This window comes from Engraulis encrasicolus, chromosome 20, assembly GCF_034702125.1.
Source record: "Engraulis encrasicolus isolate BLACKSEA-1 chromosome 20, IST_EnEncr_1.0, whole genome shotgun sequence".
In the NCBI taxonomy this organism is placed as follows: Eukaryota; Metazoa; Chordata; class Actinopteri; order Clupeiformes; family Engraulidae; genus Engraulis; species Engraulis encrasicolus.
In genome coordinates this window covers 36,879,426-36,893,103 of record NC_085876.1, presented here as the reverse complement: position 1 = coordinate 36,893,103, position 13,678 = coordinate 36,879,426, and the positions used below count along the sequence as shown (strand labels likewise).

The window sequence follows — 13,678 nt, the reverse complement described above, 5'->3', positions numbered from 1 at the left end:
GCAGGCAGCAGGCCAGACACGAACCAACAAACACAGACGCACATAGACGCACATACAAGTACATACGCACATGCATACGCACATACTGTACGTGACGCTCACACACACAGATGTATGCATGCACACAGACACACTGTCATGCACTTGTATGTATGTATATGCATGCACAGGTGCACACACATGCATGTGTACGCAAATATGCACGCTTATGCCCAAACACACACACACACTCACGCACTCACACAATTTGATGACTTGATTTAGGAAGACACACATGCACAGACAGACACACACACACACAGACAAAAACACACACACACACACACAGTGACTGTTCATTTATCTCTGTCTTGGTGCCCCATGCCATGGAACTCTCTGCCATGCTGAATCAGATGTATGCTTAAGGCCCTTCCTCTTTCTCTGTCACCACCACAACACACAACATAACACAAGCAGTCACTTCCCATTCACACGTTTACACAGCGACACACGTGCACTCACAACACACATGCACATACACTGTACATGCAAACGCCCAATGCTTGCAGCATACGCAGTACATGCAAATATGTGCATATGCATGATGTATACGCATGAACAATCATGCACATACACACTAGCGCGCTCGCTCTCTCTCTCTCTCTCTCTCTCTCTCTCTCTCTCTCTCTCTCTCTCTCTCTTTTGCGCTCTCTCCTACACACACATGCTTGAAGGAAATCCACAGACTCAACCACAGCAGCCATTTATTAGCACGCAACAGAAACGATGTGAATATGTCTTGTTGCGAGGTAAATACGAATGCATGAATGAATGCATGGAGGAGGAGGATTATGCAGTAATAGACGGGTATTGTACATTTTTTTTAGAAATTGGAAGAGCTTGATGCAGACATGCACTATGAGCAATATACACTGTGCACACAAATTCAGTATGCACACATGTATGCACATGGTCAAGTGTGCACACACATACACACTTGAGGTAAATCCATTGAATCACAACACAAAGAACCATTTATGAGAATTATGTGAATGTATATGGCCTATTGCGAGGTCAACATGAATGCAATGGGACGAATAGGAATACCATTGGCCATTGGACATTGTCATTGACATTGAGAAAGCATATTGCAAACATGCACTACATGCAATAGCATCGCATGCAAATACTGTATGTACACATAAACAAGCAAGCCTGCTCAAACTCACATCAGAATCTACTGTACCACACAACAACCCTTTACGAGCACAAGATACTGTATGAGGATATGGAATATTGCCCGGTAAATATTAAATGCGTGCACGAATGCATGGAGTAGGAGGAGTATTTAGGAATGGATGAGTATTGGACATTTCCATAAAACCTGGGAGATGCAAACATGCACAGCTTGCAGCACACACACAGCACATGCAAATGTACAGTATGCATACGCAGATGGTACACTACACACACACGAAGACGACGCACATGCACACACACTTGAGTTATAAATCCGCAGAATCACAGACGAACACAGCAACCGTTTACCAAATTGTGGCCTATCGCCCGGTAAATATGAATGTGTGCGCGTCGCAAATGCATGGTAGTTGGGGGATTATGTAGGCATGGAAGGGTATTACACATTTTCATAAAAATTGGTGAGTGCTTGATGCCCCTGGCTACGGCTCAGCAACAGCAGTGTGGAAGCAGAGGCAGGCTGGCATACAGCAGAGAAAGAGAGTGGAGGGGAGAGAATCGAAAGTAAGAGAGAGAGGGAGGGGAAGAGAGATAGAGAGAGGAAGAGGGAGAGAGAGGGGAAGAGAGATAGAGCGAGGAAGAGGGAGAGAGAGGGGGGGAAGTCACTGGGTTCATTTTGCCGCTGCTGTCTGCAGAGAGGGAGAGAGAGGGATGAGAGAAGAGGGAGATGAGAGAGGAGTGCTGTGGAGCTGTAGTGCTGTGGTGTGGTGTGCAGCCCTCCTAGAATAAGAGGATGCTTTCTCCCTCGACTGTAGCCTTGTTCTGCTCGTTTCTCTCCACATGTATGAGTCTTTTCTCTTGCTCCCTCTCTCTCTCTATCTCTCTCTCTCTCTCTCTCTCTCTCTCTCTCTCTCTGATAGACTTGCTCTGTCTTTTCTCCACATGCATGTGTGGTTCTCTCCCTCTCCCTTTCTCTCTCTCTCTCTCTCTGATAGCCTTGCTCTGCCTTTTCTCTACATGCATGTGTGGTTCTCTCCCTCTCACTCTCTCTCTCTCTCTCTCTCTCTCTCCCTCTGCCTTTCATCCTCTTTCTCTGCCTCTTTCTCACACACTTTTTCTCTTCCTCTCGTTTCAGTTTTGCTCTTGTTAGCTCTCTTTTCCTTTATGATTGCTCTGTTTTCTTTCTCTCTCCCACATCCCTCTCTCTGCTTCTCTCTCCCTCTCTCTATCTCTTTATTATTTCTCTGTTTCCCTCTTGATAGTTCTCTCTTTTTTTGTTCGCTGCTTGATAACTCTTTCGCTCTTCCTCTCCCTTCTCTTCCAACAGCCCCCCCCCCTCTTCTTTTTTCTCTCTGCTTGCTTGTCTTGATAGCTTTCACTCTATCTCTCTCTTGCTCGCTCCCTCCCTCCCTCCCTCTCTCTGTCTCTTTCTGTTGCTTTGCCTCGGCTCTCTCACACGCGTGAGCCATGTGCAGCGGGCCCGTCACGTGCTGCTGCAGAGAGCAACAGAGCGGGAGAGAGCAGGGGAGGGAGGGGCCGAGGGGAGAGGAGGAGGGGCCGAGGGGAGAGCAGAGAGAGAGAGAGAGAGAGAGAGAGCAAGTTAGCAAAGATCACAGATAATCAGACAGCTCTGACTACCGTCATGCAGTGCCAGCCATCATGTGCTTACATTTGCTTACAATCTTAATAATTATCACAACAATAATAATAGCAATACTACTAACAGTAATAGTAATAATACGAATTACTACTATGATTTGTATACCAATTATCCTGCACAGATGCAAGCTGAAGCTGTAAAAGTTAATACTGTACTATATTGAATTTAATTGAATTCAAATGTGCTTTATTGGCGTAACAAATATGTATTGGACATTTGAATGGCCAAAGCTGTTATTACATACTAGAACATACTGAACATATCTCTTTCTCAGTAATAGGAATGAAATAAAGGTGTACCACAGCTTAAAATTAACTATACTGTATATTGTGTATATATTTAGAATTAACAATAATTATGTACATCAATACAAAAGAATTCAAAAGAAATACAAGTGTGTGTGTGTGTGCCTGTAGGTGTGTAGGTTTATCCTCTGTGTGCATGTGTGTGTACATGTGGGTGTGTTCATGCATGTGTGTTTGTATACACAGCTGTGCTCCCCGTTGTTGTGGCTTGTTAGAGAAGGAAGAGGCTGCCCTTGGGTGGTCAAAGATGCCAGCGGGAAGGAAGATGCTTTTGTTTCTTTGTGTGTGTGTTTGTGTGTGTGTGTGTAGTTGTGGGTGTATTTGAGTGACAGAAAGGATACTGTGTGTGTGTGTGTGTGTGTGTGTGTGTGTGTGTGTGTGTGTGTGTGTGTGTGTGTGTGTGTGTGTGTGTGTGTGTGTGTGTGTGTGTGTGTGTGTGTGTGACAGAGAGGAGGAGAATATGTACTGCACTATTGTAAATCTGTATATGTTGAGAAACAAGTATGTGCAGTGTCTGTGTCTCGTACCTTGGAAAGAATATTCTGTTTATTTGTGTGTGTGCGCGTGTGAGTGCGAGGGTGAGCTTGTATATGTGTGTTTATGTGTGAGATAGTGTGTGCTTATTTGAGGGGGTGCTTGTTTATTCTTTTTCTGTAGAAGTGTGTGCATACAGTACATACAATATGTACAGCTCCTATCCTGTGTCATTTAAGGGTAGGGAGTAGAGGAGAGGGTGTAGGGGCCGTCAGGAGGAGGAGGGGGGGGGGGGTATTCTCTTGTCAGGAGCAGGTTCTTGTTTTGGTAAGGGCGGGTCCAGATCCTTATCGAACATGCTTCCTATATCACCACATTCCTATTCAGCTCCCGCCACTTCCTCCTTCCCAGTCCTCTTATGCTCAAGGGCCCGAAAAACAAAACCTCAGGAGCCTTTAGCCAGCTCAGCAAAGGAATAGCCGCACTTCCAAACACTGGCCTACTCATCAGCCTGGCTATCCACCACCCTGGCCCTCCAGTCACTCCTAGACTCCCAGCAGCTTGTAAACACTTTAATCCCTTAAGAATGCAGAAAAAAACCCAGACACACACACACACAACACACTCTTTTCCCTGAACACATGTATTCTACACGTGTTATATAAGAGGCACACGGTCCATAGAATACATATGATGCAGGGGTGTTTGTTGAAGTGCTGTGTAATATCTGGGATCCTGAAACTGAGGAAGCTTGCTGGAAGGCTATAGATTATGTTCGGTTGTCAGTACCTAGCTATTGTCTTAACCATGATGTGATTTGGTAATGGTTATGATTATGATTTGTATGGTCATGACATGATATGGATTAGTCCTCTATGTAAAATCTCATCTCTTAACATTTCACATTGATGGATTATGCATGTTGATGCACAGATAGTGTGTGTGTGTGTGGATGGTGATAGTTCTGATCTACAATCTTGTATGTAAAAGGAAAGAAGTGTAAGAGCTTTTACTTGACATGCCTGTTTCCCTGAGCTTGAGGTGTTGACTTTTATGGCCTTTGCTGCCTCCTGGTGGTTATTTCATGCCATTGCGTTTCTCTGTCACGTCAGTACTGTACCACTGTATTACAGAATGTGTGAATGAGAATCACATCTAGTCATCTCTCACCTTCTGTCATTGTGCGTTCGTGTACAGTATTTAATCAAACTCTGTTTTTCTCTCTCCCACCCCCTCTCTCTTTCTCTTCTCTTCTCCTCTCCTCTCCTCTCTTCTCCTCCTCTCTTCTCTTATCCTCTCCTCTCTTCTCTTATCCTCTCCTCTCTTCTCCTCCTCTTCTCTTCTCCTCTCCTCTCCTCTCTTCTCCTCCTCTCTTCTCTTCTCCTCTCCTCTCCTCCTCTCTTCTCTTCTCCTCTCCTCTCCTCTCCTCTTCCTCTGCCTCTCCTCTCCTCTTCTCTCCTCTTCCTCTGCCTCTCCTCTCCTCTCTTCTCATCCTCTCTTCTCCTCTCTTCTCTCTTCTCCTCTCCTCTCCTCTCCTCTCCTCTCCCTCTAACTCTCTTCTCCCTCTCCTCTCCTCTCCTCTCTTCTCCTCTCTTCTCTTCTCCTCTCCTCTCCTCCTCTCCTCTCCTCTCCTCTCTTCTCTCTTCTCTCCTCCTCTCCTCTCTTCTCCTCTCCTCTCCCTCTGCCTCTCCTCCTCTCCTCCCTTCTCTTCTCTTCTCCTCTCCTCTCCTCTCCTCTCTTCTCTCTTCTCCTATTCTCTCCTCTCCTCTCCCGGTGCCTCTCTTCTCCCCGTGCCACAGGAGGCCAGGCCGTGCCCCCGGAGCCGTCCTCCTCCTCGTCCTCGTCCTGTCCGCCGCCGCCCGGCCCGCTCAGCAACGGCGCCAACGACGTCATGGTGAACTTTGACCCCGACCCCGCGGACCTGGCGCTGTCCAGCGTGCCGGGCCAGGAGGCCTTCGACCCGCGCCGCCACCGCTTCTCGGACGAGGAGCTCAAGCCGCAGCCCATGATCAAGAAGGCCCGCAAGATGCTGGTGCCCCAGGAGCAGAAGGTACTACATCTCCCACAATCCACTCTGTTATGCCCAACCAGCAATCTTAAACCGGCTTTCTAAAGTCAGCAATGGCAGCAATGCACCAGTCTTTACCTTTTAATCTGAAATGGCTTACTATAAGGATTTACGATTAGACTTTCATTTAAGGATTTTGCAATATATCTTTTTCCTTGGAAACATTCCCAAGGCATTTGTGGTCAAGGCAGCTTTCTAAACTACATATAAAGCCATGTGGGAAAAACAGCTTGAAATCTTTTTCTTAATCAGAAGTAAAAAATGATCAAAAGACTTCAGTGTGTGCATAAGATGCGAGGCATAGTAATACCATATTAATATTAGTATTTAGTGTAGTATGCAGTATACATACACAAAGTACAGTCCCAGGAAAAAGTTTGTACACCCTTTGAAATTTCTTACATTTTTGTCAAAATTGATCATAAAACATGGTCGGATCTTCCCGGAAATCTCAAGAAGGAACAATCAGAGTCTGCTTTAATTAATTCCACCCAAACATTTACATGTTATCATATTTTTATTGGTCATAAGGCCATAATGTTCACAGGAGAGCAGGGCATAAGTAAGTACACCCTTGCATTAAGTAGGTCTTAACCCTCAGTTAGTTGCAATACCATCAACCAGACTTGTCCTGTAGTTGCAGATCAGATTAACAAAACAATCTGTTTGTATCTTGTCTCCCTCTTCTTTAGAGAACTGCCTCTCGTCAGCAAGGTTTGTGGGATGTCTGGAGTGCATAGCTTTCTTGACTTCATGCCATTTAATCTGAATTTGTTTTTGTCAGGGCTTTGACTGGGCTATTTCAGAATCTGTATTTCATTATGAAGCCATTCTAAAGTCGATTTGCTTCTAAAGTATGGGTTGTTGTCACATTTCAGGACCCATACTCTTGTGTGCTTCAACTGTGTGACAGACTTCCTCACGTTTTTTCTGTAAAATATCACAATAAACTTGAGTTCATTGTTCCACTGATAATAGCAAACTGTCAAGGGCCTTAGGCAGCAAGGTAGCCGCATATAATGATGCTCCCGCCACCATACTCAGAAGAGGAGATGTAACCAAGAATAGCTAAAAATGGGATTCATTCTGCCAATCTAAAATGAATGGGGTTTCTGTCCAAAAAAATATTGCTGCACCTTTGAGGTTTGCGAAAAAGCATTTATATGCTTCATAGAATTACTGCAAAATATTCTGTAGACCAACGTTGAAACCAAAGTTGATTTGTTCAGGGGAACACACAATGTCAGGTTTGGAGGAGAACTGGAGAACCACACCTTCACCAAAACATCATCTCCGCCTTTGAGTATGGTGGCGGGAGCATCATTATATGCGGCTACCTTGCTGCCTCAGGCCCTTTTGAGTTTGCTATCATCAATGGAACAATGAACTCAGAGGTTTATCGAGATATTTTACAGAAAAAAGTGAGGTAGTCTGTCACACAGTTGAAGCACACAAGAGGATGGGTGCTGAAATGTGACAACAACCCATACTTTAGAAGCAAATCGACTTTAGAATGGCTTCATAATAATGAAATACAGATTCTGGAATAGCCGAGTCAAAGCCCTGACAAAAAACAATTGAGATTATGGCATGAAGTCAAGAAAGCTATGCACTCCAGACATCCCACAAACCTTGCTGACGAGAGGCAGTTTTCTAAATAAGAGGGAGACCAGATACATCCAGATTGTTTTGTTAATCTGATCTGCAACTACAGGAAACGTCTGGTTGAGGTTATTGCGACTAATTTAGGGTTAAAACCTATTGAATGCAAGGGTGTACTTACTTATGCCTTGCTGTCCTGTGAATGTTTACATCTTATGGCCACTGAAAATATGAAAACTTGTAAATGTTTGGGTTGAATTAATTAAAGCAGACTCTGGTTGTTCCTTCTTGCGATTTCCAGGAAGATCAGACAATGTTTTATGACCAATTTTGACAGAAAGGTAAGAAATTTCAAAGGGTGTACAAACTTTTTCTTGGGACTGTATATATCCATGAACCACCCTATGCCAGGCTTGTGTGACGTGTATGCATGTGTAGCAGATGCTAATTATTTTCAGCACTTATCTCTATAAAAGCTTTAATTAATAAAAAAAAGTAATGAGGAATGCTAATAACTATTAAATGGAAGTGATTGGTAGATAATACAGGAGTTGGCCTGTGATTACACAGTTAACTAGCATTCAGCACTCTAAGTGGTTGGCTATGGTAATTGGTAATTGGTTAATCATATAATGAAAGGTGATTGCCCATGTGTCCAAGATCATTCATGAAGTGTCATTCAATTGCGTCACTCATAGGAGGTGTTGGCAGTCAGTCTTCTGTGGCAGCGCACATTTCCTCATTCCTCCATGTTGTTTGTGAATCGATACTTTTCTTTGTCGTAGGAAGGCTATGTTTAGTTCTCATTGTAAAGGTGTATGCTTACATGAACAATGACCGTGTTGAGTGTCAAGCAATGCATCAGGGTGTGTACAGTAGCTCCTAGTGTTGCTTTTTAATGTACAGGGCGTCCAGAAAAACGTACACACTTTAAATCATTGTAATGTACCGTAGGTGTAAAATTCATGCAGTATTCAAATCGCACAGAATTTACAGATATAGTTTTATTGTTTTGTCCCTGTTCTTTGTTCTCTTCAGTCTTTGACACTTTACATTTCTTTAAAACGCCAACTTACCAATGATTTACAGTGTGTATGCATTTTTGACACGCTCTGTAGTATTATCCACTGTACATTCCGTATGTTTGCAAGGAAACTCAATTCTATTTTGTGTTCTCTTCGCTCTTCCCCAACCCCCCCCCACCCCCATTTCTCTTGGGTCTGATCGCTGCTCTCCGTCAACCAACCAACCAACCCCCTCGCCTCATCCCAACGTGTCACTCTCAACACACCCTCACATTCCAATACCCACACACACACACCCAAAAACATACACACAACACACCTGGCGGGACCTTGCTGTGACGCCACGCCCACAGGACGAGAAGTACTGGAGCCGGCGGGTGAAGAACAACGAGGCGGCCAAGCGTTCGCGCGACGCGCGGCGGCTGAAGGAGAACCAGATCTCGGTGCGCGCCGCCTTCCTGGAGCGCGAGAACGCCGCCCTCCGCCAGGAGGTGGCCGACATGCGCAAGGAGCTGGGCCGCTGCCGCAACATCCTCAGCAAGTACGAGACGCGCCACGGAGACCTGTGAGGACGCCAAGAAGAGGAGAGGAGAAGAAGAGATGGAGGGAGAGAGATAGAGAGGAAGAGAGACATTTTTAAAAGGGGCTACTGGAGTAGAGATGGAGGAGGGAAGCCAACAAGCAAACCGACAAAAAGACAAAAACATTTAGCACTTCAGGAATGCAGGGGGCCGCTTGGTCGTGTTTTTAGTAGAAGAAGAATGAGGATGGGAAGAGAGAGAGATTTTTAAAAGTGGCTTATATGGGAGTTGGATGGAGAAGATAAGCCAACAGACAAAAACAAAAACATTTAGCACTTCAGGAATTGCAAGGCGGGAGGTGGTGGTTGGTCATGGTCTAGCGCCCCCCTGTGGTGTGGGGCTTAGAGGTATACATGATAACCACGTGTATAGGAGCAGGCTCTTGGGTGATAACGTTAGCACTTGCAAACACTTACCCTTCCCTGCACTGCCCCCCTCCTCTCCCTCCCCGAAACGTAGTTCCTCTCCCCCGGAACCCTCACAACAAGGTCCTGAACATTTATAGAACCCTGTCTCACCAGTTTAAGAGGGAGGGATGGAGAGAGAGATAGAAATAGAGGGAGGGATGGAGTAAGGCAGGGATGGGTGCAAAACGCCACATCAGGGGCACCTGAACTCTATGCCAGTCTTATACACACAGCTTCACAACCTCACCCCAGCACCAAGAGGACGACACACACACACATGAAAAACTAAAAACACAACACACACATGGGCGAGCGAGAGTTAGCAGTGGAGCTATATAACTGTATACACAAGTCTTTACACGAGACGAAGCTAAGGCCAAGGGGACACAGATGTAATTCTCTTTTTTTAGTCTATTGCAACACACCCACACACACACACATACACATACACATACACACACACACACACACACACACATACACATACACATACACACACACACACACACACACACACACACACACACACAACGAAAAGGCTAATTATTACGCAAATATAATAAAGTAAATAAATACTTGTATATTTTTGAACTGGGGGCAGGAAGGCGAGGTCCAAGCATCTTATCGGAGTTAGAAGGAAGAGGGAGGAGGAGGTGGAGGGTTAAGATGATTTTAGGAGGAGAGCCATGAGATTTTGACTACGCATAGGAAAACTGTATATTTTTATATGTTGTGGATTCAGACAGGTGACAAAGATTTTGGAAAATAATCTTTTGTATATTTTCTATCTATATTAGTGGGGGTGGGGGTGGGGCAACAGTTGTGGGGGAACGGGCACAGGTGTTTATGGGGTTGTTGTCGTTGTGTGGCTGCGCTGTGTGTGCTGGCTGCAAACCGCGAGGGCTAACCAGTACCAGAGGAGTTTTATTACAACACAAAATCTTAGAAAATCCAGGAGTATTTCTCAGATCTCTTTTTAAAAATATAAACGGTCAGACTGGCTTTAGTGGGGTTCAGGGACGAAGATGAGGCGGCTTTGAGGTTTTTCTTTTTATTTCTCTTTGTTTTTGTTTTTTCGTTGTATTTTTTTCTCTCTTTTTGGATAAGAATGTAAAAGACCTTTTAATCAGGGGCAACGTGCAGGTGGTAGAGGCGATGAAAGGTGTGGGAACGATTATTATGTTATAAATATATAAATATTATAAATATTATACTTTTTGTTTTTTGTTTCTTTTCTCTCACCGAGAAATGATGGGGAACGAGAAGCAACAGAAAAGGACAGAAAGATGACATGAAAATTTGTGTATAGTTTTCATTTTGTTTTCGTTGTTTCTCTTCTCTTTATTGTGAGTTTCATTCAAGCACTTAATTTTGACCTCTTCTTCTCTTTGATTCCTGTTTTTCTTGAGCTTAATATATGTGTGTATGTCTCAAGCCTGGGTGACTAGAAGAGAAAAACCGCCAAGAGGTGAAGAGAGGCCCGTCATGTACCATGTTTGTTTCTTTTCTTGTCATTTTACACACGTACCGTACTCACCAGAGACTTTTGTTCCATGTATATACTGAAATGCTTGAAGAAAGTATGGCTGTAAAGGAACTTACATACACACACATACACACACACACACACACACACATACATACATACAGTACTTAATCATACCATTCTCATCTATACACTCATATACCAACATAAGCTCGACCTTGGCGATTCTCTTGATGGTCAGTATGAAGACTACGCACAAATAGACTTTGACATGGAGTCTGACCACTCCTGCACTCTGCATCTTGTCACACACACACACACACACATACACGGGAGCTCTCTCTTACCCTCTTGCTGCGTTAATCGGAGGCGTAAAGAAGTGTCACATTGAGAGTCAGAGTTTTAGATTTTGTTTTGGTCACCCAGGCAATGTTGGCAGTGAATGAGTTGACTGCATGTGTGTTTCCCACCACAAACCTCTCTCTTGCGACTGTTCTTATATATTATGTCCACTACATGGTGCTCACAATACCCACTCTCACTACCTGAGACACAACTAGACATGATGCACACAAAACATACACATACACAGTCACACACACACACACATACGACTCACAGTACTGAACTGCCTATATATTGATTCACCTTGTTTATCTCTTTTTTTTTCCTTTTTTGTATAGAAATGGTTCTTAGACCTACACCACAATGGTATGTCTAAACCTCTCCACAAAAATTGATCCCACATGGAACATCCCTAATTCTACTGTACCATACGGAAAAATAAATGTACTATTGAATATTAAAAATAACTATTTCTCACTAGATATATGTGTGTATATTCTTATGCTTGAACTATGTGATCATCAATGTAAAGTACATGACTTGAAAGAATATATATATATATTTGAGTAGTTTATATGCGAGCCGATCGGAATTATTGTCAATTCCTCAGGAGTTTGAAATGAGTATTATGAGTATAAAGTACCGGAAATGTGGATGGTTGGTGGCAAATGTGAAACTTGTTTTCTCGAGGCAATTCTGAAAAATTTATTGTGGGAACTTGTCACAATTCTCAGTTGGAAATTTGCCAAAATTTCCCGATTAAGTTCAGCATTGTTTTACCAAAACTACCGAGCATACCTTGGGAAGAAGATTCTAATAAACCTTATTCAAAATATATATATATGGAAATATATATAATATTACTTAATATTATATACATGGTGTTTGTTAATTTACTCACAGGAATTAAATGTATTTTATTATTGTAACTACTACAGTTATGATTGCTACTATAACCATTGTTGTTGTTACTATGACAATCTGTGTTTCTATCCTTATCTGTTTCTTTGCAGCATTTTCCAATAGGTTTCCTAGGGAGGTGGTCTATTCTCTCAGTTAGCTCTCCTATTATGGCGGCCATCTTGATTGCTCCTTAATAACAAACTTTGCTTTATATATACTATATATATATATATGCTATGAGCCTGATCACTGTCATCAGTATCTTCTGACACATTGCCAGACCCCCAAAGTGCATTGTGGGAGATGTAGGCTTTTGTTCTGTTGTGTTTCCATTTTGACGAAGACAAAAAGAACACACTTACGTACACACACACACACACTTACACATACACCCACAGCACTCACTTCTACACGCCACATAAAAGACTATATGGTTGAAACCTATGACCTGTCGGAAGACTATCTTTTCCCCTGGACGCACCTGACGCTCCTCTCCCATGAGCCTCTTGTGTCCAGCGACCCTGAGAGCCTCGCTGCTGTTCCCCAAGCTCTCATCGGCTGACGGCAGGCCATGTTTTTATCACGAGTGGGGAAATTTGTTTGTAAAAAGAGAAAACGCCTAAGAAACCTTTTGACAGTGCTATTTTTCTATGTAAAATGTACACGATATAACTCTCGGCATTACGTTTTATTGGGTATTGGTGGCCCAACCTGAATAGATGTCTGGTCTTGAACGGGTATCCAACCACGCCTCTCTCTGTTGTTCACACTTTTCCCCCAGATGTGGATTTTATGAATCGCTCCCCCTTTTTTTGTGACTGTTACATATAAAAAAGAACTACAGATCCATGAGCGCACCACTACCAATCTTTCACTGGTAATGTCTACTGGTCCTGCCTTGGAATGATGGGAAATGTGGTCTGGCTTTATTATAATATTTTCCCTAAAACACCAATAAAGACTTTTCCTTACTCACTGATTCAGCTTGGCTGCTGTCTCTGCATGTTGCACTTGGCCTTGTTTCACTCTCCATTTCCATTTTCTCTCTCTCTCTCTCTCTCTCTCTCTCTCTCTCTCTCTCTCTCTCTCTCTCTCCAGCTTCCCATGCATGCTCTTACAGCAGCAACAGTGGTGCGTAGGTCCCTCATTAATAAATTCAATGAATGACGATTCAAGTAAGGTGTATTAATGATATCTGATGTATTATTATGCTGTTATGCAGGATATAGTTGGCTAACCATTACTTTACGTGTAAAATGATTGAACCACTGAGAGGCAGAATCATATTTATAAGACATGATTTATGCATTGCATTTTTTGGGCATTACGTTATTGTTTTTCAACAGATGATATTTCATTATTGCTCTGGGTCTACTCTACTGAAAAGGGATTCATTGCAATACAAGTAGCCTACTCCTTGTACCTGGTTATAGAAATAGTTCTGGCAACGGAAATGTTGCATCATCACAGGTACCATTGAGGTAAGCGTTGCCTGGTGGCATATTGTGGTTCTGAAAGAATATGTAATTGCTGCTGTGGCAGACACTTATTCTGTCATTTATCCCACTAAAATAGGGCAAAGACACAGTGAGCTGCCTGAAAATCCCCAGATTTGTATGCAAGGATGGATTATGAATATCCATGGA

At 43.3% G+C, this 13,678-nt stretch overlaps 1 protein-coding gene across 1 annotated transcript in view; it reads left to right on the top strand.

The window, feature by feature from the left end:
• The window catches only part of dbpa (D site albumin promoter binding protein a), a 23,626-nt gene extending 12,015 nt beyond the window's left edge, over window positions 1–11,611 (top strand). The window contains exons 4-5 of the mRNA XM_063185892.1: window positions 5,415–5,665; window positions 8,664–11,611. Of these exons, the coding sequence (XP_063041962.1) occupies window positions 5,415–5,665; window positions 8,664–8,879 (467 nt within the window). The 3' untranslated portion in view covers window positions 8,880–11,611. The remainder of the gene's footprint in view (window positions 1–5,414; window positions 5,666–8,663) is intronic.
• Window positions 11,612–13,678: the final 2,067 nt, after the last annotated feature.